The 22,668-nt window shown below is 45.9% G+C and overlaps 10 protein-coding genes across 10 annotated transcripts; 4 read left to right on the forward strand and 6 right to left on the reverse strand.

Moving 5' to 3' along the window:
* The first annotated feature begins 430 nt into the window (after positions 1 to 430).
* F4817DRAFT_348016 (mannose-6-phosphate isomerase) lies at positions 431 to 2,234 on the forward strand. The gene is made up of 2 exons (XM_049304626.1): positions 431 to 795; positions 865 to 2,234. Exons 1-2 carry the CDS (start codon positions 646 to 648, stop codon positions 2,080 to 2,082), a joined length of 1,368 nt encoding a protein of 455 aa, XP_049155677.1. The 5' UTR covers positions 431 to 645; the 3' UTR covers positions 2,083 to 2,234.
* A 959-nt stretch (positions 2,235 to 3,193) lies between these two features.
* Positions 3,194 to 4,456, forward strand: F4817DRAFT_230787 (ADP-ribosylation factor 6). The gene is made up of 3 exons (XM_049298917.1): positions 3,194 to 3,715; positions 3,899 to 4,045; positions 4,113 to 4,456. The coding sequence occupies exons 1-3, from the start codon at positions 3,466 to 3,468 to the stop codon at positions 4,274 to 4,276; spliced, it is 561 nt and encodes a 186-aa protein (XP_049155678.1). The 5' UTR covers positions 3,194 to 3,465; the 3' UTR covers positions 4,277 to 4,456.
* Positions 4,457 to 5,206: 750 nt separating this feature from the next.
* On the reverse strand, positions 5,207 to 7,524 carry F4817DRAFT_348018 (meiotic mRNA stability protein kinase SSN3). Its single transcript, XM_049304627.1, has 2 exons — positions 7,016 to 7,524; positions 5,207 to 6,937 (listed from the first exon to the last, which is right to left on the reverse strand). Exons 1-2 carry the CDS (start codon positions 7,197 to 7,199, stop codon positions 5,655 to 5,657), a joined length of 1,467 nt encoding a protein of 488 aa, XP_049155679.1. The 5' UTR covers positions 7,200 to 7,524; the 3' UTR covers positions 5,207 to 5,654.
* Positions 7,201 to 8,127, forward strand: F4817DRAFT_230811 (uncharacterized protein). The gene has a single exon (XM_049298918.1). The coding sequence runs from the start codon at positions 7,408 to 7,410 to the stop codon at positions 8,053 to 8,055; it is 648 nt and encodes a 215-aa protein (XP_049155680.1). The 5' UTR covers positions 7,201 to 7,407; the 3' UTR covers positions 8,056 to 8,127.
* A 276-nt stretch (positions 8,128 to 8,403) lies between these two features.
* On the reverse strand, positions 8,404 to 10,296 carry F4817DRAFT_348022 (actin family). Its single transcript, XM_049304628.1, has 3 exons — positions 10,041 to 10,296; positions 9,540 to 9,962; positions 8,404 to 9,487 (listed from the first exon to the last, which is right to left on the reverse strand). The coding sequence occupies exons 1-3, from the start codon at positions 10,060 to 10,062 to the stop codon at positions 8,757 to 8,759; spliced, it is 1,176 nt and encodes a 391-aa protein (XP_049155681.1). The 5' UTR covers positions 10,063 to 10,296; the 3' UTR covers positions 8,404 to 8,756.
* A 328-nt stretch (positions 10,297 to 10,624) lies between these two features.
* F4817DRAFT_230850 (Asp/Glu/hydantoin racemase) lies at positions 10,625 to 11,712 on the forward strand. Its single transcript, XM_049298920.1, has 2 exons — positions 10,625 to 10,848; positions 10,981 to 11,712. Exons 1-2 carry the CDS (start codon positions 10,732 to 10,734, stop codon positions 11,671 to 11,673), a joined length of 810 nt encoding a protein of 269 aa, XP_049155682.1. The 5' UTR covers positions 10,625 to 10,731; the 3' UTR covers positions 11,674 to 11,712.
* Positions 11,712 to 13,582, reverse strand: F4817DRAFT_230841 (general substrate transporter). Its single transcript, XM_049298919.1, has 2 exons — positions 13,276 to 13,582; positions 11,712 to 13,202 (listed from the first exon to the last, which is right to left on the reverse strand). Exons 1-2 carry the CDS (start codon positions 13,381 to 13,383, stop codon positions 11,751 to 11,753), a joined length of 1,560 nt encoding a protein of 519 aa, XP_049155683.1. The 5' UTR covers positions 13,384 to 13,582; the 3' UTR covers positions 11,712 to 11,750.
* Positions 13,583 to 13,770: 188 nt separating this feature from the next.
* Positions 13,771 to 15,382, reverse strand: F4817DRAFT_230889 (uncharacterized protein). The gene is made up of 3 exons (XM_049298921.1): positions 15,234 to 15,382; positions 14,107 to 15,174; positions 13,771 to 13,992 (listed from the first exon to the last, which is right to left on the reverse strand). The coding sequence occupies exons 2-3, from the start codon at positions 15,055 to 15,057 to the stop codon at positions 13,864 to 13,866; spliced, it is 1,080 nt and encodes a 359-aa protein (XP_049155684.1). The 5' UTR covers positions 15,058 to 15,174; positions 15,234 to 15,382; the 3' UTR covers positions 13,771 to 13,863.
* F4817DRAFT_230912 (uncharacterized protein) lies at positions 15,353 to 17,447 on the reverse strand. Its single transcript, XM_049298923.1, has one exon. It carries the CDS (start codon positions 17,098 to 17,100, stop codon positions 15,649 to 15,651), a length of 1,452 nt encoding a protein of 483 aa, XP_049155685.1. The 5' UTR covers positions 17,101 to 17,447; the 3' UTR covers positions 15,353 to 15,648.
* On the reverse strand, positions 17,448 to 19,132 carry F4817DRAFT_230911 (NAD(P)-binding protein). Its single transcript, XM_049298922.1, has 2 exons — positions 18,205 to 19,132; positions 17,448 to 18,146 (listed from the first exon to the last, which is right to left on the reverse strand). The coding sequence occupies exons 1-2, from the start codon at positions 18,807 to 18,809 to the stop codon at positions 17,795 to 17,797; spliced, it is 957 nt and encodes a 318-aa protein (XP_049155686.1). The 5' UTR covers positions 18,810 to 19,132; the 3' UTR covers positions 17,448 to 17,794.
* Positions 19,133 to 22,668: the final 3,536 nt, after the last annotated feature.

Genomic DNA, 22,668 nt, shown 5'->3' on the forward strand with positions numbered 1-22,668 from the left:
TAATAAATAATTATTTATAATTAAAATTTTTATTAATTATAATAAAAGTTTAAATAAAATATATAAATAATAACAAAAGTTTAAATAAAATATATAAACAATAATAAAAGATTAAATATTTAAATATATAAATAATAATAAAAAAATAAATTTAAAATATTAAATATTTATAAAATATATTATTTATTTAAATTTTTAAATAATTATAATATATATTATTATTATTTAATTTTTAAAATTTTAAAATATATTATTTAAATATAAATAATTGTTAATATAAATATTATATTTAATATTTATACCTTTTTATATAAATTAAACAAGTAAATATTTTTTAACTAATAATAATTATTTATTAAAAAATAATTTTTAAATATAAAATAATTTTTATATTCGATAACTGTTTCTTAAAACCACCTTTTGCTGCTATGGTAACCTTGCATACCTCTTAACCTTATAAGTATACCTAAAGTAACCTAAGATTCTTAAAGTAAGGTACCTTAGGTACTTACCTTATAATATACCTAACCTTATAATCACCACATATCCCAACCCTGCACGACCTCAAATAATTCTCTATGAACTACCACCTACCACCGACCACCTACCACCTATACCGCTGAAAAATCCGAGCCATCATCGACAATGGTGCTACCCGTCCCTCTTATACGACTCCAATGCGGAGTGAACTCCTACGATTGGGGCAAGATTGGATCTGAATCTGCCGCAGCTAAGTTCGCCGCTGCGACACCCTCCGATAACTTGAACATTCAGTCAGATAAGCCATACGCTGAGGTGCGTCTTCTATCTGCTACTAAACCCTACGCAATCTAATAGCTAACACGAAGGACTTTGCGCTTGTAGCTATGGATGGGAACTCACCCTTCTAACCCATCTAAGGACCTCGAATCCGGCCGCACCTTGCTCGAGCTTGTCGAAGGGAACCAGATGCTTCTCGCCCCCTCCGTTAAGGCGAGATATGGTTCCAAATTACCCTTCCTATTCAAGGTGCTCTCTATAAATAAGGCCCTCTCCATCCAAGCCCATCCCAACAAGAAGCTTGCCGAGCAATTACATCAAAAAGACCCCAAGAACTACCCAGACGACAACCACAAACCCGAAATGGCCATTGCGATAACCGATTTTGAGGGTCTGTGTGGATTCCGCCCGCTTGGCGAAATTGCTCACTTTCTATCCTCCGTGCCAGCTCTACGACAGCTAGTCGGAGAAGATGCCGCAAAGGCATTTATCGCCACGGTTCGAGGACAGGAGAGCGACGATTCATCCGAGTCTACTACGCAGAACAAGAGAGCCCTCCAATCTGCATTTGCCGCTCTTATGAAGTCTTCACAAGAAGATGTAGCGTCAGCTGCCAAGTTACTCGTCTCGGACGCCGAGAGCAGAGGAAGCGAATTTGCAGATGGCGGAACCGAATCTACCAGCGGAGCAGTTATGTCCGAGTTGGTGGTTCGACTGAATAAGCAGTTCCCTGATGATATCGGTCTCTTCGTCTTGTTCTTCCTCAATTATATCAGGCTTTCCCCAGGCGAAGCCCTTTTCCTGAAAGCGGACGATATTCATGCGTATGTGTCGGGTGATATCATCGAGTGTATGGCAGCAAGCGACAATGTTGTGCGAGCTGGATTTACGCCCAAGTTTAAGGACGTTCAGACGCTGGTCGATCTATTGACATACAATTATGCTCCCATCGAGGAGCAGAAGATGTCGCCAACAGAGTACCCGTACGTAGTGCTTAACCGCACCGCATACAGCTCGGGCTCAGAGGCAACCCTATACGACCCGCCGATCGAAGAGTTTAGCGTCATCAGGTCGGTACTCAATGGTGAGGGATCCAAGGCAACCTTTGATCCTATCGATGGACCAAGCATTGTTATCTGCACGGGGGGCAAGGGCAAAATAACGGTTGGTCCAAAGACCGAAGAGATTAAGGAAGGGTATGTCTTCTTCGTTGGCGCCACGGCGGGGTTAATTCTAGAATCCCAAGGAGGTCAAGATGACTCGTTCACAACGTTTAAGGCCTTTTGCGAAGTTGAAGACCACAGTAATGGGGCACAGCTATAGCTACCTACTTAATTGTTGATATAGGAGGATGGGTTATTATTGCCAACTCTTATTTCATCTTCGGAGGCCTCTACTTCTCCATTTGTCCCATACCTAAACTAGACATATCCTAAAAGCAATTACTGAATTTATACATATTACATGCTTCTTAGCTACTTTTTGTGCTTATATTCTTTAGACTTTTGTAAGCTGAATCTTTTATCAGTTGTAAAAACTAGGTAACCAGTTTTATTTTATTATCCTATTTCTTAACACTGCCAACTAAGGCTTATATCGAAGACGAACCCCCTTTTGATAGCTCCCAAATATAAGATAGCTACCCGGCATGTGCCCCTTTTTGACTTGCTTGCTATTAGGTACTTTGGATTTATTAATATACTATTGCATTAGCATACACTGCACTAGCATGCTCTATTGGATGTATATGTACATGTACCTAATGCTAAGATTGGTCCAAGCAATGTTTGATGTACAAATTCTCCGTACCTTTCCGCGGCTGCGCGATGAGCTCCTGCAGGGGTAACCAGGCATTGTACATAGTATATATCCACAACTGGTATATCAAATTTTATCTAACCAAATTGGGAAGCTATCGTGTTTTTAGCGTGGCACGCTAGCTTGTATGAAGTAACGAGTAACTGATAACGGTATTACGGTAGTGAGGTTCAGGTAGTGTAAGTTTTCCCCTTAAAAGTAGCGGAAATTGAACCATTTTGATAATGACCTGGACCCTGGCGCATTTTAATGTTTCATTACCTACCGTACCTCTCTTCCAATTTGAGAATCGACACGAACAACTATTTTTTCTTTTCTTGTCAATGCTCTGTCTTTCTCTTTAATTTTCCCATCCTCCACTAAACTCCCTCGTTGTGCATGTGTCAATCTCCAATCTCGGATGTGTAATTTTACCTATTTTTAATCATTCCTCATACGGTAACCTCTACCATCTACGACAATACCACAATACCACAATACGACAACACGACAACACGACAACCCTCCTATCGGCATCTTTCACCTCACGGACCCCCCCTTCTTTAGGCCCTTCATAGGTCCTTCAACCGATAGGCTGAATTGTTACGAAATACTGTCGTGATTCGATCAATTGGATCTCCAAAAGAGTATAGATAACCAATAGAGACGCGTCTCGCGCTACCAATCACCGTTCTACCTATCCTTCTCCTCCTCTTCCCTTTCGACTCTCACATTAACGAACTCGACGACGTAAAACGCCATCTCAACCCTAGTCGAGCGCGCTAAACGCAAATCGATTCTGTATACGGCTTCACGCTCCCGCAAACAAGGCGACATATATTATCGACAGAACCTGTTCTCTTCAGTAGAATTTAACTAATATCTTGACCGCGATCGATAATACTCAAGATGGGGGGCCAACTTTCTAAGATGATGGGCAAGATCTTTGGATCTAAAGAGATGAGATTGTTGATGTTGGGACTTGACGCTGCTGGAAAAACGACAATATTATACAAGCTCAAGTTGGGTCAGGACGTTACTACTATCCCTACCGTCGGCTTCAATGTCGAGACGGTCACGTACAAGAACGTCAAGTTCAACGTCTGGGATGTTGGTGGTCAGGACAAGATTCGTCCCTTATGGAGACATTACTTCAGCGGTAAGTGATTTGTCAGTTGTGAACTAGGGTCGTATTTTGGATCTGGAATCTCCTCTGGGTATTCCTGGTATTATTTTAGTCCGCAGGGGCCTCCGTGAAATTTCTTTACAGATGGTTTCGTAGATAATCGCGGATACGGACGTAATAGCTCGAGCATATGCTAACGGTGTAATGCACGGATAGGAACCCAAGGTCTAATCTTCGTAATCGACTCTGCCGACCGCACGCGGATGGAGGAGGCGAGACAAGAATTACATCGCATTATCAACGACAGGGAGATGAAGGATAGCTTGCTTCTGGTATTCGCAAACAAGCAAGATATCAAAGATGGTGAGTAACTACTAATCTCTTCTCACTCCCTTGACATTGAAGAGGAGTCCGCTAACCACGCCTACAGCCATGAAACCACAAGAAGTAACTGAGGCACTCCAGCTGTCCAAGCTTAAGGATAAGATCTGGTACGTAGTGCCTAGTTGTGCCACGACGGGCGAGGGTCTGCTCGAGGGGTTGGCGTGGCTGTCAAACAACGTCAAGGCGCCCCCTGCGCCGGCCAAGAAGTAGGGCTTCTAGTTCTAGTTCACTGTTCCTTTGATACCCTTGATTTTCTTTGATTTAGAACGACTACCTCCCTACAACTTGGCCGGAGATGGGCATGACGAGAAAACCTCAATGGTCTCTGGGCTCGCATGGTCTTATACGGCTCTAATAACTCGATGAAATTGGTTCGGGCTAGAATGTTTTTGGCGCGGTACAATGAAGATGCTTCGTATAGTTCAGGGTCTAGTGTGCGAATTCAGTTTTGGCCCTTTGGAAGGCGATCCCAGCCCAAGTGTAGTGGAGCGAGAAGCATTTTCTTACCGTACCGTATATATACAGCTCCGTCTGCAGTTCCAGTCAGTTGCGAGTGAGTGCGGGGAGGAATGAAAAGAGGCGAGACCAAGCCCGTGTTGCGACAGGTCGTCATAGTCCCTACTTTGTATGAGGCTCGAGTATGCAATGGTAAATACATATCGGAGCCGGGCAAAGTGGATAATATATATACCCGATCCCCTCGGCGTTGGAAGCACATGTTTTTAGTCTATCAATCACGTCACGAATCCATCCGTCACACCTCGGAGTCTTCTTTTTTTTTTTCACGATACGAATCAGGGCGGTATACTAGGCGAACACGGTCTAAAGGGATGGAGAGCATAGTAAAGGAAAGGACAGGGATATCCGCGTCATCCCGCGTTAGTTAATTTGTAAAGGGGCGGCAGGGGGGGGGTTGGTGCTACTTGTGCCTTGTCGTATAGTAATCTTATAATACTGGCGGTTTCGGTTCCTAATTGTTTGAGGAGCGGACGTGGTTACCTATTACTTTCGCTTCGGAATCGAGCAATGAAAATATATCAGATTGAGAAAAAAACCGTGTTGTTCACTCAAGTATATTGTGATTTTTGTAGCCCAGGTCGTTTTGCGAAGATGGAACGTAGATTAATCTATTAATGATGACCTATACCAACTATGAGAGCGAGCAGTCAACAGACAAGCAATATATACTGCATATCAAATAGCATGATCTCAATTATTCTCATATTCCATTCTTGAAACATTTATACGTAACCTGTCTGATGATGTGCGCCAATAACAATGTCAATGCAGTACCCAGTCCCAACCAGGACCACCGTTACTCCGTCATGTTTGAAACTAAACTCCAAGTCGCCCCTCCACAAACGGCAAATTAATACAAGTAGCCTGTGGCATGGGCATCTCATCCGACCTAGACCTTCATCGGCCCGCCTATCGTGCTCTTGAACCGAACAGCACAATGAAACTGACTTCTTTCCTGGGCAACACCATGCCTAGGCTAAGCTGTTTTAGCTGTTTTAGCCAACCTAGCCTGCTTGACTTCCCTAAGCTTCTGAATATACTCAGCCTTCCACTGAGCTTTCCAAGCCTCCTAAGCCTCCTTTACCCTCTTTACTGGCCTGACGATGCTATCGTCGGGTAAACCCGAGCGCTTAGTACCAGGTAGGCTGGCGGTGCGGATATCATTGTCGTCCTGGCTGACGCGACGTTGCGGGTACGCCACCTTGAGACCCTCGAAGCAGCCTGCCGTCACGCCGGTGCCACCGCCCGACGGTGTTGCTTGGAAGAACGGGTGCTGTAGCGCCTGTGCTGCTGTAAGCCGCCGCTCAGGGTCGTACTCTAGTAGACCCGAAAGCAGTTTGTAGCCCTCAGCTCCGAGGGCCGCGAGGCTGCCGTTGGAGTTAGGGGATGAGGTCGACGAGTGTGCACCGATGGTACTGTAGTACCATTTCTCGAGGTGACTTGTCGATGCTGCTGATTTGCTGTGATGGTGATGATGGTGGTGATGACCCGGATGTAGCATAGGCGGCTGTAACATGCTCAGGTTGTTGTACTCAGGCATACTCGATAGGTAGGGCCAGCGCTCCTTAGTAGGCATACCCATAATGTCAACAATCTTCTGCATCTGGTTACGTTGGAAAGGCACCGTTTTCTTATCCATCTTAGCTTCCTCCCCTTTGAAGATAGGTCGCAACGATAGCAACTCAGCGAAAATACAACCAACCGCCCACATGTCTATTGCCGGCGTGTAGTGTCGACTACCCAGCAGCAATTCAGGAGCACGATACCATATCGTCACGACTACCTTGTCGCCGCTCCATAGAGAATGTAGTGGCTTGTGAAATAGTCGGGCCAGCCCTAAATCGCCGATTTTGACTTGCCCGCTTGAGGTTACCATGATGTTGGCAGGCTTAAGATCTCGATGAAGAACCCAGTTGCTGTGTAGATACTGGCACCCATTTAGCAGCTGGAACATGATGCTTTTCACCGTGGAGGGAGGAATGCTATGGCGCGGTTGCTGGGTATGGTGGTGGATGATCTGTAAGAGATCATGCTCGGCATATTCGAACACCATAAATATACACTTATCCTCTAATATGATCTCCACTAGGCGGATGACGTTCTCGTGGCTAAGTTCTGAACAAAGTGCCATCTCGCGCACGGCTGATTGTGATATACCTGAATACTGTATCTGCTCCCCTTCCTTGTCAGGTTTGAACTTCTTGATAGCAAACTCGCCCGGCTGACCTTGCCGGCTGACAGCCTTGTATACCCGGCCATAGGTTCCACTACTGATGAAGCCGATGACTTTATACTTGTCGACAACTCTGACTTTAGACTGATAACCCACATTGCCGCCTCTATCGATAGGGTCTATATACGGATTAGCTAATTACCAACTTTATAGGGGTTTCCACGATAGCGAGAGGATGAATAAAGTAGCTATAATACATTGACTACGAAATGGTGAAGTATGTGGTTGAAAAGTGGTCATTAAAGGATGCATCGGTCTAGGCTCTATAGACTCGGTAAGAGGAAAGCCCACGTTTATAGGGCCGTGGGACACTTTATTGTCCTCCCGTGGTTGTGTTCGACGGTACAGCAGAGGATTGTTAAAGCCTTTCCCGAGCACCATGATACACGGTGCTTCTCTGGATGGAAGGAAAGGAAAGAAAGAAGTGAAGAAAACAAAATAAGAATTAAGACCGTGAAGACAGCTTTTTGATAGGGGGAAATTGTCAGCGGCGCAACATTGTGCCAAGGTCGAATAAAGTCCGAAGGCCACCAATCAAGGGGCGACTTAGATGTTGTGAGATTTTATAACCGAAAGGAGTAAGTAGAAAATGGTGGGCGAATGCGAGCAAGCGGTCGACAAACGAAAAGTAACCAAACAGAAAAAGACACAGTTAACAAGAAGAGATTTGTTGGGCTGCATACCTTCGAAAGCGGCCTGTACGCTTCTTTTAAGGGTTTGGTTTCTCGTAGAAGTTGACGCCGGACCTGACGCTGCACCCGAAGAGGGATTGGTGAGACTCATGATTTATCTGTGGTGCTGTGGTGCTATGGTGTCGTGGTACTATGATGCTTGTACTCGTGTGTTGAATGGATCAGATCCCGATCTGACCAGAGATCCAGATTTGGACTCAGATACAGATACGGCAATACAGATTCAGACAAGAAAAAAACAAACCGATCAAGCGCGCACCCGGCGGGTCTTCCGGCAGCGTCGGGTGAGACGAGACAGGTCTTTCTTTGCTCATCCACTACGTATTGGCTCACTCAGCCGTGGGTTATCTTATATGCTCTTGAGCGCCTGTGCGCCTCTGCGTGTCTCTTTTCGGCCACGAGATATCCTCGTATTGGTTGGGACTCTAAAATTCCAAAGGAGTCGGGGCGTCTCGGATACCGATAGGATTCTGACTGAAAATAACGGAGATGACGAGGATGATGGGGCGTCACATATGTTTCCGTCGGGTAGCCGTTTGTCGTAGTTATTTTAGATGTTATCGCAATTCGTCAATAATCAACAATCAATAATCAATAATCCACATGACTAAAAGCTAACGTTGAACGAGAATTCGAGCGGCTTAAAACTAATTCAATAAAGAATATGATAAAAGGAAATACGCAGCTACCTAGGTATGTATATAGGTATAAATTGAGATTTGGAAAATATGTGAAGCTAAAAAAACAATTATGATAGCTGGGAAGGTGGCGCTTTCTGTTATTTCGCAGCTTCTTACTATTGAGCCTAGGTTAGTTGTTTCCGTCCGTAAACCTTAGGTAGCCGGAGGTTGAAGATTAGGTAGCAGTTTGACCCCGGACGCCGAATGTGGCTAGTGCTCTCGTGGCGCAGTCACCCCTGGTATCCAATACCTACCTAGGTACCTACAACACCAACCTTCTATATGTATCTTAGGTACATAGGTATGTTTAGGTACCTATAGCTTATGATCGGGAATAGTACCTAGTTGCATATACTTGTGTTTTGAACACGTAAACTAGACCTATGCCCTCACTCTAGAGGCTGTGTGTAATTTGAATTGCATTGCATGAAATAAAAAGATCAAATGTCGCCTTGGGCTAATTCACTTAAGGCCATTTTAAGTCATTTTGCTACAACTTCATAAACTCCACGGGCATGGTACTCTGAACTCCCCCTCGACTGTTGGTTAAATGGACTTGTCAGGCTCTATCGCGGCCCTAGCTTCTCTAGAATCCTCGGCCCTTGCTCAGCCCATTCTTGTTGCGTGATCCACATACTCTCTTTGTCGGCCATGATGTTGGCCAGCACTGCTCCGCCCAAGAAAACCATGTGCCGTCGGCGAGGAGGGTCCTCTATCCTCACCTTGAACTTGTTTAGCCTTTCAGGGTTGCCGCCAAGTACACGCGTGAGCCATAATTGCTTCAGCTCCTTCTCCAACCGCGACGGGAGACCTGGATACATGCTGCTGCCACCAGACAAGACGATCGCTTTGAAAAGAGAGGAGCGCACATCAACATCGGCAGCCTGGATGGTGTTGAATAGGAACTCGGCGATACCCGGCTGTTCACAATCTACCAAGTGAGGCTGGAACAGACACTCGGGAGCTTCAAACCGCTCGCTACCTACTCGGATTACTCGCCCGTCAGGTAGTGTGTAGCTCTCTACTAGCACCGTTGTATCCTCGCTAAGACGCTTATCCAATTCTAGATCGTACGAAACATAGCACAGCTTCTCTTTAATCTGACGCACAGTCTCGAAGTCGGCCGTTCGGTTGAGCGCATACCCTCGTCGTAGAAGCAGGGCAATGAGATTGCGTGTTACGTCTCGCCCGGCCACGTCAAGTCTCCGAGTGAGATGATTGAGCACGACTGACTCGTAAACGGGAACGATATGTGTAACTCCGTCACCGGAATCGACGACGACACCGGAGCTCAGACCTAGCTTATGTTAAGTCGAAACTTTCAAGACATTGGGAGGTTGAGTATTTACCTTGAGCATACAAGGCTAGCACGGCTTGGATGGCGACGTAGACACCCCCGAAACCGTAGCGCTCGAACATGACCTCGCACATCTGTTCCCGGTTCTTCAGGGGGTTCATAGGGGGTTCGGTAAGCAAGATCTTGCGTCCTTTGGGATCAATCTTCATCTTCTCGTAGAATGTGTAATCCCAGAGGTGCTGCATATCGTCCCATTTCTTCACGATACCGTTCTCCATGGGATAGGAGACTTGGAGCATGGTCCGTGCAGCCGCCGCCTCGTCACCGCACATGATATCCTTAAGGACGATATCATTGTCACTGTTCTTCTCCTCCGTTCGTAAGATGGGTCGGCCGATGATAGAGGGATATTGGAATTCGGGGAAGTTTTGTGCGGCGTATCCGACCTTTAGGAAACCGGTGCCTCCATCGAGAACTAGTGTAGTATGTTAGGCATAGGGGTAGCTCGAGCTAACTTGGTGCAGCAGACAGGAAGAGCCATAATGTTACTAACCGATGGGAGGAGGAGCTGCCATATTTTCGACAAAACCTTTCGGCAACGTCTAAAAGGAATGAAGATGTAGAAGTAGAATGACGTTAAGCCGTGCTCGCCAGCTGTAAGCGAGGCTGCTTGCAGCTTCGGTGGCGGGGGTTTAGTTTTGGAGGTGAGGCGTTCGTCAGTTGATGTTAAGTACCAGGTTACCTTCCATTTAACGGGCGTGAACCTTGCGAAACCCAAGTTCAATCTGAGGCTGAGGCCGAGACGGTCTGACGTTGGCTATGTGGCTGAGGAATCCCTATACGGGCCCATAATAAGTTTAAGCTAAGCTCATTACGTAAAAGTATGAAGTACCTAAAGCTACCGGGAACTTCCTTGAATGCACTAAAGTTAGGTAGCTCTTGTCAGGTGATACCCCTCACTTATTACAACCTTCGCCCCGCAGAAGATGAGCCACGAGTCAATCCAACTGTAGAATCCATATACATATAAGTGTATATAAGTGAATGCCTAGCCCTTGGCCGTGTCTAATGTGCGAGCGGATATGGGAATAAAGCTATGGTTGGTAATAAATAAGCTTCAGCTAGATTAGCTTACATTGGGGGGGGTTTCGTTACATATCAACAACTACCCAGGTATTTTCCTATCTTCGTATGAAATTTATTCAACTATTTCTGCCCTGAGAACGAAACCAAAATCAGCAATCATGGGCACCCAACTTGTTCGAGGGAAAACGACCAAGATCTTGGTCTTAAATCCCAACTCCTCTGAGGCTATGACTGACGGCATGAACACCGTCATCGGCTCTATAGATTTACCATATGTGCGTTAACACATGACCCGATCACCTCTCTAGACCTCTTATGATTCACCCTACTCCCTTATCCCTCGAGTTTTGCAAAGCCACCGAGAAACAGATGACAAGGCCTAAAACTCACCTTGATATTAACTGCAGTCCACCGAAATTCACACGTACACGGGCCCTGAAGGCGCGCCCGCAAGTATCAACGACGGGAAGGACCTCGAAGAGAGCACTACAGCTGTGCTCAAGGACTTAGAGACCTCTTATCCTAACGGTGTGGATTACGACGGGGTCGTGATAGCGTGCTATAGCGTACACCCGCTCGTATCAGCCATGCAGCATGACCATACAGAATGCCCCAACGTCGTCACTGGAATTTTCGAGGCCAGTATCCTAGCAGCCTTATCAGTGCTTGCATACGGCGAGGCATGGGGTATCATCACCACAGGCAAATTCTGGGAGGAACACTTAGCCACGGGTGTGGGAAATTTCCTCGGTGCAGAGACAAGAAGCCCCGGTACCGAGAATTCAAAATTTGCCGGAGTTGAATCTACCGGCCTGAATGCCTCTGACTTCCACCTCGGCGTTGATCCCTCCATAGTGAGGCAGAAGCTCAAAGAAGCGACTAAGCGGCTTCTTTCTAAGGGTCGCGTTCGTTGCGTCGTTATGGGATGCGCGGGAATGGCCGGGTTGGAGGACATCATCCGAGAGGCTGCCAACGAAGAAAAGGGAGAGGAATTTGCCTACTCTCAACTACATGTTGTAGACGGCATCAGAGCTGCTATAATGCAACTCGAGCATACAATCAAATATCAAAGGCTTCTTGCCTGGAAAGCCATGATATAAAAAAATAGATCTGCCAATTTCATCATGTAACTGCTATATGTTTGTTTATGCGTGTAAATAAGACCCCGTAGCCCATTCTAATCAATCCGCCGTGTTCGGCCCCAGACTTCGTTCGCATCCCTCTTCCCCTTAGTCTCTGGTACGCGCCACAGCACAAATAACCCACATAAGACGGCTAAGGCGGTAAATATGAAGTAGACCCAGCCGGCACCTCCAAATCGCTCGTTCAGAGCGACGTTGATAATCGGGAAGAACTGGGCCACTAAAAACGTAGCAATATAGTTTGCACCCAGACAACAGGACTGAGTCGCACCGACCGCTTCTTGCCCAACTAGCTCAGAGGCAAGAATGAACGGTACCGGTCCGAGTCCAACAGCAAAAAAGGCTACGAAGAAAAGAACCATAATTGCTGAGAGGATCTTGGTCTCGAATAAAATAGACAAGGCCAGCACGAGCGCGCTCGCACCCTGCCCGAAAATCGAAAGGAGGAGACAGGTTTTTCTTCCGAACTTATCCGGCAGCGGCGAACATGCAACGGTCGTGATGAGATTGATGGCTGATATTATGATCGTCAACAACGCCGAGTTAATCGGTAGGAGATCTCGGAGAAGCGACACTGAGTACATGATGATGGAATTGATACCGCACAATTGTTGTGCGCACATGACACCGACGGCTGCAATAAGAGCGGGACGGTATAAGGGGTCTTTTACTACTTCCATGAAGCCGAGAGTCCCATTGTTCTTAACGCTGGCTTTGCTCGAGGTCGATCCTCTCCGAGGGCCGCCAGAAGGATCGTTGAGAAGTCCCTCTTCCTCTGGGATCACTGCAGAGTCCCCCCACGTAGAAGTCTCCTCCCCGATATCGTAATGTTGTCCTCGGATCCTTTGTAATATACGCCTCGCCTGGGCAGCACTTTCATTTGCCGCCAGCCAAACCGGGCTTTCTGGTATTAGTAACAAGCCGAAGCCCTGGACAGCGGCGATAAGGATACCGGAGCCCAGTATCCATCGCCATGCGGAGCCATAGCTCAAAAAGTATCCCATAGTTTGTGTAACCAGTATACCAACATTAATGCTGACCTGTGTCATGGCGCCGAAAGTACCACGTTCGCGGGGAGGTGCTACCTCGCTGATATAAATGGGCACGATGACAGTGGCGGCACCGGCACCGACACCCGAGAAGATACGGCCAACGGCTAGCATAGCAATGGAAGCACCGAGAGTCTCGATGATAGAGCCGACAATGTAGAACAGGCTGGTCAGCCTCATGGCCACAAGGCGGCCCTTAGCGGAGGCGATGGGACCACTCCCGAGAGCACCGGCCAGACCGCCGAGTGTAAACATACTCGATACGACGGCGAACTGAGCATCATCCATAGGTACACAATCGGGTAGTGCAGAGGAAACAGTCGCTTGATCATTGTTCGGGGACGACGATGACATGAAGGATAGGGCGGCGGGGAATCGCGACACGGACTGCTGCCTGACCCGACAGGAGATGACATCTTGAGGTGCATTAAGCTCGGCCTAGAAGTTGGTAGGATGTGTGGTTAGCTAACATTAGTGACAAAAAAAATAACAACCAAGTGGTGTGACTGACAAGATGAAAACCGAACTGTAGCGGGCCGAGGGTGCTAATGACGACTAAGAGGATAAGATACGGCGAGACATCTCTGATGCACTGTCGTAGCCCGGAGGACGACGCCATTTCTAATGTTGAAACCTATTCTAATTTAGTAACTACCTAAGCTAAATTAGATAGAATGATAGATTAGAATAGATATAGGTATTGGAATGAAATATAGAATCGAGGAGGAAGTTCTCAATTGATTCATGTTGGAATATAAAATGCCAACCACATGATCCTGCAAGTTTATGACAGGTTTATGTATTACATGTACATGCGCAGCTTCATTGAATGTTTAGGCATGTGGATGTGCCTACCTTTTATGTATGTACCTAAGGTACGTATTCCGTACGGAGATAGCAGGTAGAGGTACATAAGTACATGCAGATACACGTAGGACGACAGTTTAATTTAGGTACCATGCACCTAACGCAACAAACCTTATAACAGTTGGTCTATGACTTCCAAGTTCCCAACATTCAAAAACGATGCAACTACCTTAAGCGATACTCATTTACATACCTGTACGGAATATAAGAACTCTATCTATAATTCGTAAGGCTATGGCAGCCCATAATCAGGCACGCAAAACCCATGGCAAGGAATCATTAAGTTATGACCATCATTGACATCTCTCAGCCGTTGGAGCCATAGGAGAATATCCACCTGTATACCTTCGTAATACCAGAACTAGATTAAAATAGAATTAGCTATGTACCTACTCATCCTCTTTTTAAGTTGCAGGAGGGAAAAGGGTACAACCAAAATGGTCATCCATAACAAAAGGGTATAATCTGCACGTACGTGTCTGTTATCAAAGCGGTCCGAGATGAACACTTTCGACCCTTGCTGGTAGGCCCAGTCTAGCGAGAGTGAGGATCCTTCATCTTTTAGTTTTCCTGGCCGGAGTACTTCGTAGATGGAGAATCGCGTGTCTAGGCGTGTTCCGGGCGCTAGGGGCATTTGAGCGGGCGAGTATCCTTTTGTTAGGGTCTCGTTGATCAGAGGATGTAAGCCTTGTATGGAGTCGTCCGGGCTGGTTCTGTAGAGGAGACAAGTCGAATATTGCGATAGGATGTCATCAACATCCTTCCACTCTACGAATTTGTCGAGGAAGAATAAGCTAAGACCTGGTGGACTTCTCGCCAGTCGAAACTGGGAGTCCAATTTCCCAGAGCGTAACTCGACGTTGAGACCAATGGTTAGCGTCTCAAGTTGTTGGTCTTGGTCCAGAACAGCCAAAGCCAGAGTCTCCAGCTGCGTATGCATCGAGAGGTCGTATTCTATGCTGACATGTCTCACTGACAAGCAAGCTGCTAGAAAAATTGGATACGGTAGCTCTCGAGTACCGGTACTCCAACGTCGTGGTTCCGCCCATTCGAGCACGTCGCTCTCCACGTTGAACTGCGTGATTCTAGAGCTGCTACACATAATACCGAGAGCCATTTCATCCACCGATTGGGTTCCTAAGGACCGTCTTACGGTATCCCTACTAATCTGAAGCGGTTTATAGCTCTTTATTATCTCTTGCCGCGCCTCGTGGTTAACCAGGGCTAGACGAGGGAGAGGCGGCATTCTTTCGTCATAGATGATGCGGTAGTGAACCTGCACCCAATCTGATTCTGTTGCGGCATTCCAAGCATCCAGGTCTAACTTTAACCTCGCTGGGACAAAGCGATGCGGTATAGCAAGACGCCATATCTTATAACGAAGCTCGGCGGGGAGGAGGCGAAACTGCGGAAACGAAGAGACCATTATGAATATCTATCTAAGGTCAGGTAGATACCAGAGTAGTTACAATTATGCGACGCAATATATCTCACCTTAGATTTCATCTTAGAGGGGTTAGTAATCTCAATCCTCTTGGTTTCGCTATCGGCCAATCAACATTAATCCTCTAATGACTTGGTTGAATTACGATTGTCACCAACCTTTTTTTCTTCTACTTTATCTCTTCATCCGTTGAAAACTTAGATATCTTCTGATGTGTTTTTCTACCATGTCGAATATTCTTAACACGGGAATAGTATGCTGGCATACTAATGAAGTTGTGTTGGCCTAACCTAGAGTTATACCTAATAAGAGGTTTGCTTAATAGACAAGCGAAAACGCTGCACACCGAAAACTTGGTATTGGTTGAAGCATTTCCCCTTCTTTCAGATTCCAACTTCACGTTGACCACAATTTGACCCTTTTATTGTCCACGCCGACCTAGTCAACTACGTCTCTTTTCATAACCATATCGATATTAGCCGCAGTTTCGATAATCTTCGGCCGACCTAGTTACGCCAGTATTCGCCTACTCCGAAACGTCCGAGAAAGATTATACATGTATTTATGGTTTACCTATTCGGTGTCACTTCCCGGACGACTCGGTACCCATTGTATAGGGGCACGCTGAGCCTCGTTGTCTTCGGTTTCATTCACACCGAACTTGGTCATGCTGAATTCAGGCAAGCGCTTCTGCTCTTTCCGTAATACGCCGCCGTGCTTCAGCCTGCGTCGTCTTAAGACCTCCATCTCCTCGGCATTCTTAGCCTTCTCTTCTTCCTCGGCCAACATCGTACCTTCGATACTTAGGTATCCGTAATCGCCGCTGATACCAACTTCGTAATGCTTGATCCGGAAGTAGATCTTAGCCCCTCCTCGTATTCTCTTCCCGGTCTCATTTACCCAGTAACCGGTAGTATGCATCTGAGTAGTATCGTCGTCGGGGTTGTCAAAGGGTTCGGGTGTCGGGAGTTTGGCTTCCTCGGCTGTCTTCTCCCTGTCGGCTTTCTTGCCCTTGCCTCTGTCTTTGCCTTTATCTTTGTCTTTGGACAGCAAATCAACCCAGCGCCAGCCATGAGGCAATCGCGCCGCTTCGATAGAAGCATTGAACATATCCCAGCAGACGACTCCGATATGGCCCTCGCCTTGTAGATTCACTATACCTTCCATGGACGCGCCTCGAGACGGACGGAACAGGTCCACGTCGACCGTCAGCCACCCGAAAGCTACCGCATATTCGTTGATGGACTCAAGTAGGACGGTGTCCTTCGCCTTGCTTTCTTCAGTCAGTGACCCCCTACCTGGTGCCTCTCCGATACGGGGGTTTCGATAAGCTAGTAGAACACCACGAAAGCTTGGAACGTAACGATTGAGCAAAGGTCTCAGATGCTGGTCCGCAAAACCTTCTATCGGCTCGATTAAACCTGATGGAAATAGAGGGAGGTACTGTGAAACGGTCTGTGTGAAGAAGGGGTATTCACTGGCCGCTGGCTTTTGTCCGAATTCGTCAGAATTAGAAGTCTCGGCTGGAACCGAGTCGATGTCCATAGAATCCGGTTCGGGATCCTCTGTCTCTTGGTCCTGTATTGCTGGAACTGGTTGACTATCTGGAATGACTGACGACTCCACATTGATCTTGTCATGTTTCTTCTTATGTTCCTTTGACTTTTTCTTGTCCTTTTTGGAGGTGCTTCCGTCCATTGCGCCATTTTGCGCCATTTGGTGCTCATCTGTCTTGTCTGTAGTTTGATCCCTATCCTTATGTCTTGGCCTCTTCTTCTTCTTTCCTGCTTTGCTGTCGTTGCCGTTTGCTTCGGTCTCTGGTATAAGCGCGTCAGGCAACTTGGCCTCTATCTGGATTGGATCTTCTGGTTCTGGAGCAGGAGCATTGCTGCTGCTTTTGGATTTCTTGTGCTTTCGCTCGTTGCCCTCGGTACCATCGGCTTCACGATGTCGTTTATGTTTCTTATGCGACTTGAGTTTCTTGTCGGGCGGCGACGTGAGTGTTGAAGCTGCGTTGTCTGCCATTGCGCAGGGGGTGAGGGAGCTGGCGTGAGCAGAAGCTGAATTCGGAATTCAGAATTGGTTATAATTATTATGGTAGGATTAAAAAGGTGAAAAAAATCAAAGTTGATTGAGCTAGTTGAAATGCGCCGGCATGGGATTGCAAGGGACTCTGAACCGTAAATTTTTTTTTCTTTTTTTTCGATGACTGATTTTTTATCGATAAGCTTGTTAATTGTTTTCAGCGGGGCATTCCGACTTTCATCATGATAAAATATATGGCATCCAATGTGGAATCTACCTACCTAGACATACAGATACCTCGGAGGTACTTAACTTAATCACGGCTTATGTCTATTACATCTAGAATCGAATATCTTCTTCATTACATACCTATATATCAGTTTATACGATTTGTCTCTTTGAGTTGTATGTATAGGTCAGGCTGGTGTAAGTGAAGTATTAAGATAACACTCTTAACATGCAAACCTGCAACCACAACCTTGACAACTGAGAGAGACGTATATTTTTTAATATACCTACCTAGGTACCTAATATATGAATGAATGATGTGTTATTTATCCCACCGTGTTTAAGTCATCTATAGAATATCTATAACTACCTAGGAAATATCTATAACTAGGTACCTAGGAAATATCTATAAGATGGCTAACCATGGGCAAATATAAGAATACTTTACACCCATGCAGAACGGACCTCAATATCCTTTCCCGCTGATAGCCCTCTCTACCACAGCGCTCAATGGTTCCATATCTCCCGATGTAAGACCCAATATCTCGTTATCAGTCTTGTCATATAGTGTACCGCCTTCAGCCCATATTCGTTTCAGCGTGTACAGCGTTGCAATCGGATCGTTAGCATTCCACTTTTCATTCTCCATCTCGCGAAGCTTCTGATTTGGTGTATGGTCGACCGTCCACTTTGACCCAGTCTGCTTCTCAAATTCTGCCACGATAGCATTCGGTGTCGTAACAAACGATTGGACTTTGAGGACTTTCCCCGTCGATACTTCGGGGTGTCGGAGAGCTGCAACCACTAGCTTACCAACGCTACACCATGTTAGAGCTGAATAGTTACTGCTGCTTTGTATGAATCGAAGAAGCTTACTCGGGCATGCTTGTGAAGCCAACCTTGCCGTCTCCGCTTCCAATGACCACAGCCTTCTTCGACTTGGCATCGTAACCTCCGGCCTCTTTGGCTACTGGCGCAAGTACCAAATACATCTCGATATACGGACCAGTTACAACATAAGTGCACTTAACCTTCTTCAGATTCTCACGGATGAATTCTCGTACTCTGAGCTTGTTCTGGTGCGGCTTTTCATTTTTACTAGAAGCATCGTATTCGATATCCGTGCCATATTCGCTAGGGAAAAACCACTGCACGTTGCTCTCTTCCGCAAGCTTTAGCAGTTCAATTTGACTAGCTAGTGCATTTCTTCCCAAGCACGAGACAACTGTATCTATGTCATTGTAGGCGTTTCGAACATCATCAGCGTTGCTAAGATCGCCTGTGATGACTGATAACCCCCGAGACTTCCATGATGATAGTATGGCCTCCTTGTCTGGACTGGATGCTGTGGCGGGCGACGTGAAGATGGAAACTTGACGACCAACATGGGGGTCGGCTGAGAGTATAGCCTCGGTAATGTATTTACCAATAGTACCTGTTGCCCCAATGATTAATATATTGGATGGAAGTTGGTTCGCCATAGCTAGGACTTGAATACTATGTAGAAAATATTACGATAATACATAAACCTTGATGTTAACTATGTGTAAGAGGACATAAATCACGATATCGGATTGCGGGGTAGTTCTTTTCGCCCGAAGTTAGCCGGCCATAGGTTTATTATCTGTCATATTTTACGAATTATGTATTAGAAATCTAGGTCTGTCATAACTAGGTAGTCTGGTTAGAGATTAAAAAAATTCGTAATGCTCTAGTTAACAGCTTTTATATAATTGTCTCTCGGCAAGGGCAAAAAGTTGTTCCTGGAGCTTTGACTTCGATACTTGAGTTTGCTTAGATCGATATTATTTCATTAGTTAATGATTATCAATTTTTTATATAGGTAACTTTTAAGCAATAGAGAAGTAACTTTAAAGCGCCGCCTTATTATGTACCTAATGTATGGGTAGGCGTATATAAAGTTATAAACTCAAAAAGGGGAAACGGAATATATTAGCCTTAAGTGATACATCGGATCCGCCCGATCATTGGCAGAACTAGGCGGAATAGGAGGTCCCGTAAACTGGCCACCGGCAATGATCCGAAGAACCATACATGGACATGGCTCGCCAGACTTACGGTGGACCTAGACGATGAAGTCATGGCATTACACAATTGGTGACAGGCTCTATGCCACGAATCTCTGGGGTAAGACTGGGGTAAATCCTGGGGATACCGTGGTAGGTATACATGTCTCCTATGCTCGTAAGATATGTTTACACGAGAAATGATCCCACATCCCCCTCTTTCACCTGCGCATTTAGAAGTTAGGTATATACGTACCTATGTAACGTATAGGTCGCTTTGTTAGTTATCAAGTAGCATTTGTGCTTCTTTTCCAAGTCTGGCTGTGTAGTACTAACTTCGGACTTGGATCGACATAAAATGTTCTGCAGGTACAGCTGAGCTGAGCTGATTCCGCCCTCTTGGAACGGCATCCTCGCTTTTAGCGGATAGACAGAATGAACTTGGGGGGGGGGGGGGGGCGTACATTGACGACATGCTATTTCATGGATCATGTCGATCCTTGAGTTCCAATTATTCAACTGTCTGATTGATGCCGGTTGAGCCGTCTTCGCCAGACGGCTCCGATAATGTGGCACACAACGGCCTTTCGGAGCTTCTTGTCCGCTGAATGTGGGTAGAACTACGTGATAAGACGATCTGAAGTCATGTTGCCTCTGTATAACTCATAGATTAAGTACTATACACTATCATAAATACGACGAGAATATGATCCCTATCTTACATCTTCCGATCAAATCTGCCGGCATTGTAAAGACTAAGAGCGTCAACTACCGACAAGGTGGATATCTCATGCCAAGTTATCATCTAGCCCAACGAGCGCTTGCAGGTTCGCGCTCTAGAACTTCATGAAATAGACATGTCGAATTTCGGGGGCACTACTAGGAGGGAGTAATATATCGAAAGTACATACGTATTCCTCCTGTATGAATGACAGGTAAAAGCGATCGGACATGGGCGACGAGTGGCTCGTAAGTGTTTCGATAAAACCTTCTTGGGAGCTCTAAAAATTGGCACACCCTGATATTTCGTCACCCTTTGCGAGGGCTCTACGGATCCCGATTCCCGACCTCGAAACGACGTTGAATCATCATCGAATATCTCTAGAATATTAACCCACATGGTTGCCGGTCCATATCTATTACACAATTTAAACTGCTTTTCCGACTAGCCCCGACTCCGGCAACGTGATAGTCTCGCTAATATGGCAGCGTGTGTGTTGTTCTGGACCTTTGGGTGTCGAATGAGGATTAGGCTATGCGAAGCCACAGGTTGGGCTGATGCAAAAACGAGGCACTTATTGACCTCGGATACTTCCAGGTCAAGCGGACACTAGGTATGATACAGTGCTATGTAAGAGAAGATAAGTGTACCACGGTAACTTGCCTAACCGTTAGGTATTTTAGAGTGTGTCCTATTTTGAACCTCTTGTGGACGTCATTCCCTCATCATTAACGTCATTGTACACTAATCCTTTGTTTGTAAATGCGTGTAGTTTATTCCTATTGGCCAATTTGTACAAATGAGAGGTGGAATTTAAATGTTTTCTTAAAGGAACCAAATGGAGAGACTCCTGATATCAGTAGAAACGTAAAGAGCTTCCATTATCATGTAAGTGGTTTAACAACCTCCGACTCAGTTGAGAGAGAACGGTACTTGGTATCTATGTAATTAAGGAGCGTCGTGCAATTATCCTATGTCTCTATTGGACCGTGCTGAAGCAGATTAGTGATAGGCAGTGCTATTAGTAGTCTTTAGCAACACTGTGTGAGATGCACATATCGTTACAGATCATCCCCATCATCCCTACATAATACATAGGTATATACTAACTGCATTACAAGGTATTATCCTTGCCTATAATACTTCTCCACACCTTCTCCAGAGATAGGTAGGTACAAGCAGACAAGGCACCGTACCACCTCCTGGATTTCAATCAATAAGAAAGAGCTTAACTGGCACAGCTTCATATGCACTTTGCCTTCACCTACCGGAGCTCTTCTAGCTCTTCTAGCTCTTCTCACGGCATCGAGATACTTAAGCTCTAAATACCGGACGAAGCGCGCCACTATCAGGTGTTGTATTGCTATTCGTTAAACGTGAACCACTACAGCCATCTTTCTGTTTTGCCTCTTCTGGAAATCTATATCTTCAATGGTCTAACTAGTTGTAATGGCGCTTTCTATGTATATAGCTGCGTCTGCCCGGATAATCTTACTCATATATCCTCGGCAAACTCGCTAATACCTAAAAGGAGCTCAAAGGTCCTTTACTCGCTCAGTTACCTTGAAGCGTTTGAGCAACATAATAAGTGACAGGTCAGCATCGCATACATACCTACATACATACCTTAGGTACCTACCTAGCTTATCCTACCCTGCTGGTAGCACCGCTTTTACAGCTGCTGAGTTGTATAATATTGACATCAACCTTTGAAATATCGACGCCATCGTTTAGTTTGGTTGGATGGTTCCGACGCCTAACCAAGCCTCGACCCTGTTGGCCCCAATAATTTACCTGCAATCACGTCGTCGAGCCCCTACCATTTGCAAACGGGGAGCTTCAGCTTTTTTTTGTCCACTTTACCGCAGTAGTAAACTTGCTACAAACACGGCCGAGTCTAGTCCAGCAACGGGAAGACCAACGGTTTCTGAGCTAAACACCGCTTTTCCTCCAACTCCTAACCTCCACCCTCCTAAATTTGGAAAAATATTTTATTAATCGCTATATTGGCGACCTTGATGCGCCTCGCGATCGTCTACGCCACTCATCCTTTGTACTCGCCTCGACGAGGTTGTAATAGGCGTTCGTGTGCTTCTGTCGATAGGTAGTGCTTATTTTTCTATTACGTCTTATCTACAATATCTGCAAGCCAGTCATCCCTCATTAGCCTTTGAAGATTTCTGAGCTAGATTTCCACTATCCCCTTTAATGCTCCTAGAGCTACCCAAGCAAGTCTGGTGCTATCTACATACATTACACTACATAAAACCGCATCTTTTTCGACCCCACACATCCACACCTCTACACATCCATACATACATTAGGAGGTATTCGCCATACGAAATCGGGTGCTCCCGACAGTTTCCCCAAGGTTCCACCGGCAACACGAATACTCGAGCAATCTTGGTGACTTACAGCATTTCTAAATTGCCTAACAACGAGCCGGAGACCAGATCGGCAAACTCAATTCATCGGCTATATTTCTGGCGGCGCCAACCTTGGTGTGTCCTGAGGACCACTTCACGTCATTTCCTGATATCTGCACGGAAATTTTTGGTGTCGAACCCCGGTCTAAAGGCTGTCTCCCAGAAA

Source organism: Daldinia loculata (genome assembly GCF_022478755.1).
Source record: "Daldinia loculata strain CBS 113971 unplaced genomic scaffold F4817scaffold_57, whole genome shotgun sequence".
Classification (NCBI taxonomy): domain Eukaryota; kingdom Fungi; phylum Ascomycota; class Sordariomycetes; order Xylariales; family Hypoxylaceae; genus Daldinia; species Daldinia loculata.

Bases quoted from the DNA above. Each gene is read 5' to 3' on its own strand.
- F4817DRAFT_230841 (XM_049298919.1), bottom strand. From the start codon at position 13,383: ATGGCGTCGTCCTCCGGGCTACGACAGTGCATCAGAGATGTCTCGCCG. The intron at 13,203-13,275 runs GTCAGTCACACC...ACCAACTTCTAG, and splicing joins TACAGTTCGGTTTTCATCTT to GCCGAGCTTAATGCACCTCA.
- F4817DRAFT_230912 (XM_049298923.1), bottom strand. From the start codon at position 17,100: ATGGCAGACAACGCAGCTTCAACACTCACGTCGCCGCCCGACAAGAAA.
- F4817DRAFT_348022 (XM_049304628.1), bottom strand. From the start codon at position 10,062: ATGGCAGCTCCTCCTCCCATCG. The intron at 9,963-10,040 runs GTTAGTAACATT...ATACTACACTAG, and splicing joins GGCAGCTCCTCCTCCCATCG to TTCTCGATGGAGGCACCGGT. The intron at 9,488-9,539 runs GTAAATACTCAA...AACATAAGCTAG, and splicing joins GCTAGCCTTGTATGCTCAAG to GTCTGAGCTCCGGTGTCGTC.
- F4817DRAFT_230911 (XM_049298922.1), bottom strand. From the start codon at position 18,809: ATGGCGAACCAACTTCCATCCAATATATTAATCATTGGGGCAACAGGT. The intron at 18,147-18,204 runs GTAAGCTTCTTC...AACATGGTGTAG, and splicing joins GGCTTCACAAGCATGCCCGA to CGTTGGTAAGCTAGTGGTTG.
- F4817DRAFT_348018 (XM_049304627.1), bottom strand. From the start codon at position 7,199: ATGGTGCTCGGGAAAGGCTTTAACAATCCTCTGCTGTACCGTCGAACA. The intron at 6,938-7,015 runs GTATTATAGCTA...ATCCGTATATAG, and splicing joins TTCACCATTTCGTAGTCAAT to ACCCTATCGATAGAGGCGGC.
- F4817DRAFT_348016 (XM_049304626.1), top strand. From the start codon at position 646: ATGGTGCTACCCGTCCCTCTTATACGACTCCAATGCGGAGTGAACTCC. The intron at 796-864 runs GTGCGTCTTCTA...TTGCGCTTGTAG, and splicing joins CAGATAAGCCATACGCTGAG to CTATGGATGGGAACTCACCC.
- F4817DRAFT_230787 (XM_049298917.1), top strand. From the start codon at position 3,466: ATGGGGGGCCAACTTTCTAAGATGATGGGCAAGATCTTTGGATCTAAA. The intron at 3,716-3,898 runs GTAAGTGATTTG...ATGCACGGATAG, and splicing joins ATGGAGACATTACTTCAGCG to GAACCCAAGGTCTAATCTTC. The intron at 4,046-4,112 runs GTGAGTAACTAC...CCACGCCTACAG, and splicing joins CAAGCAAGATATCAAAGATG to CCATGAAACCACAAGAAGTA.
- F4817DRAFT_230811 (XM_049298918.1), top strand. From the start codon at position 7,408: ATGGTGGGCGAATGCGAGCAAGCGGTCGACAAACGAAAAGTAACCAAA.
- F4817DRAFT_230889 (XM_049298921.1), bottom strand. From the start codon at position 15,057: ATGGTCTCTTCGTTTCCGCAGTTTCGCCTCCTCCCCGCCGAGCTTCGT. The intron at 13,993-14,106 runs GTACGTGCAGAT...ATTTTAATCTAG, and splicing joins ACCGCTTTGATAACAGACAC to TTCTGGTATTACGAAGGTAT.
- F4817DRAFT_230850 (XM_049298920.1), top strand. From the start codon at position 10,732: ATGGGCACCCAACTTGTTCGAGGGAAAACGACCAAGATCTTGGTCTTA. The intron at 10,849-10,980 runs GTGCGTTAACAC...TATTAACTGCAG, and splicing joins GCTCTATAGATTTACCATAT to TCCACCGAAATTCACACGTA.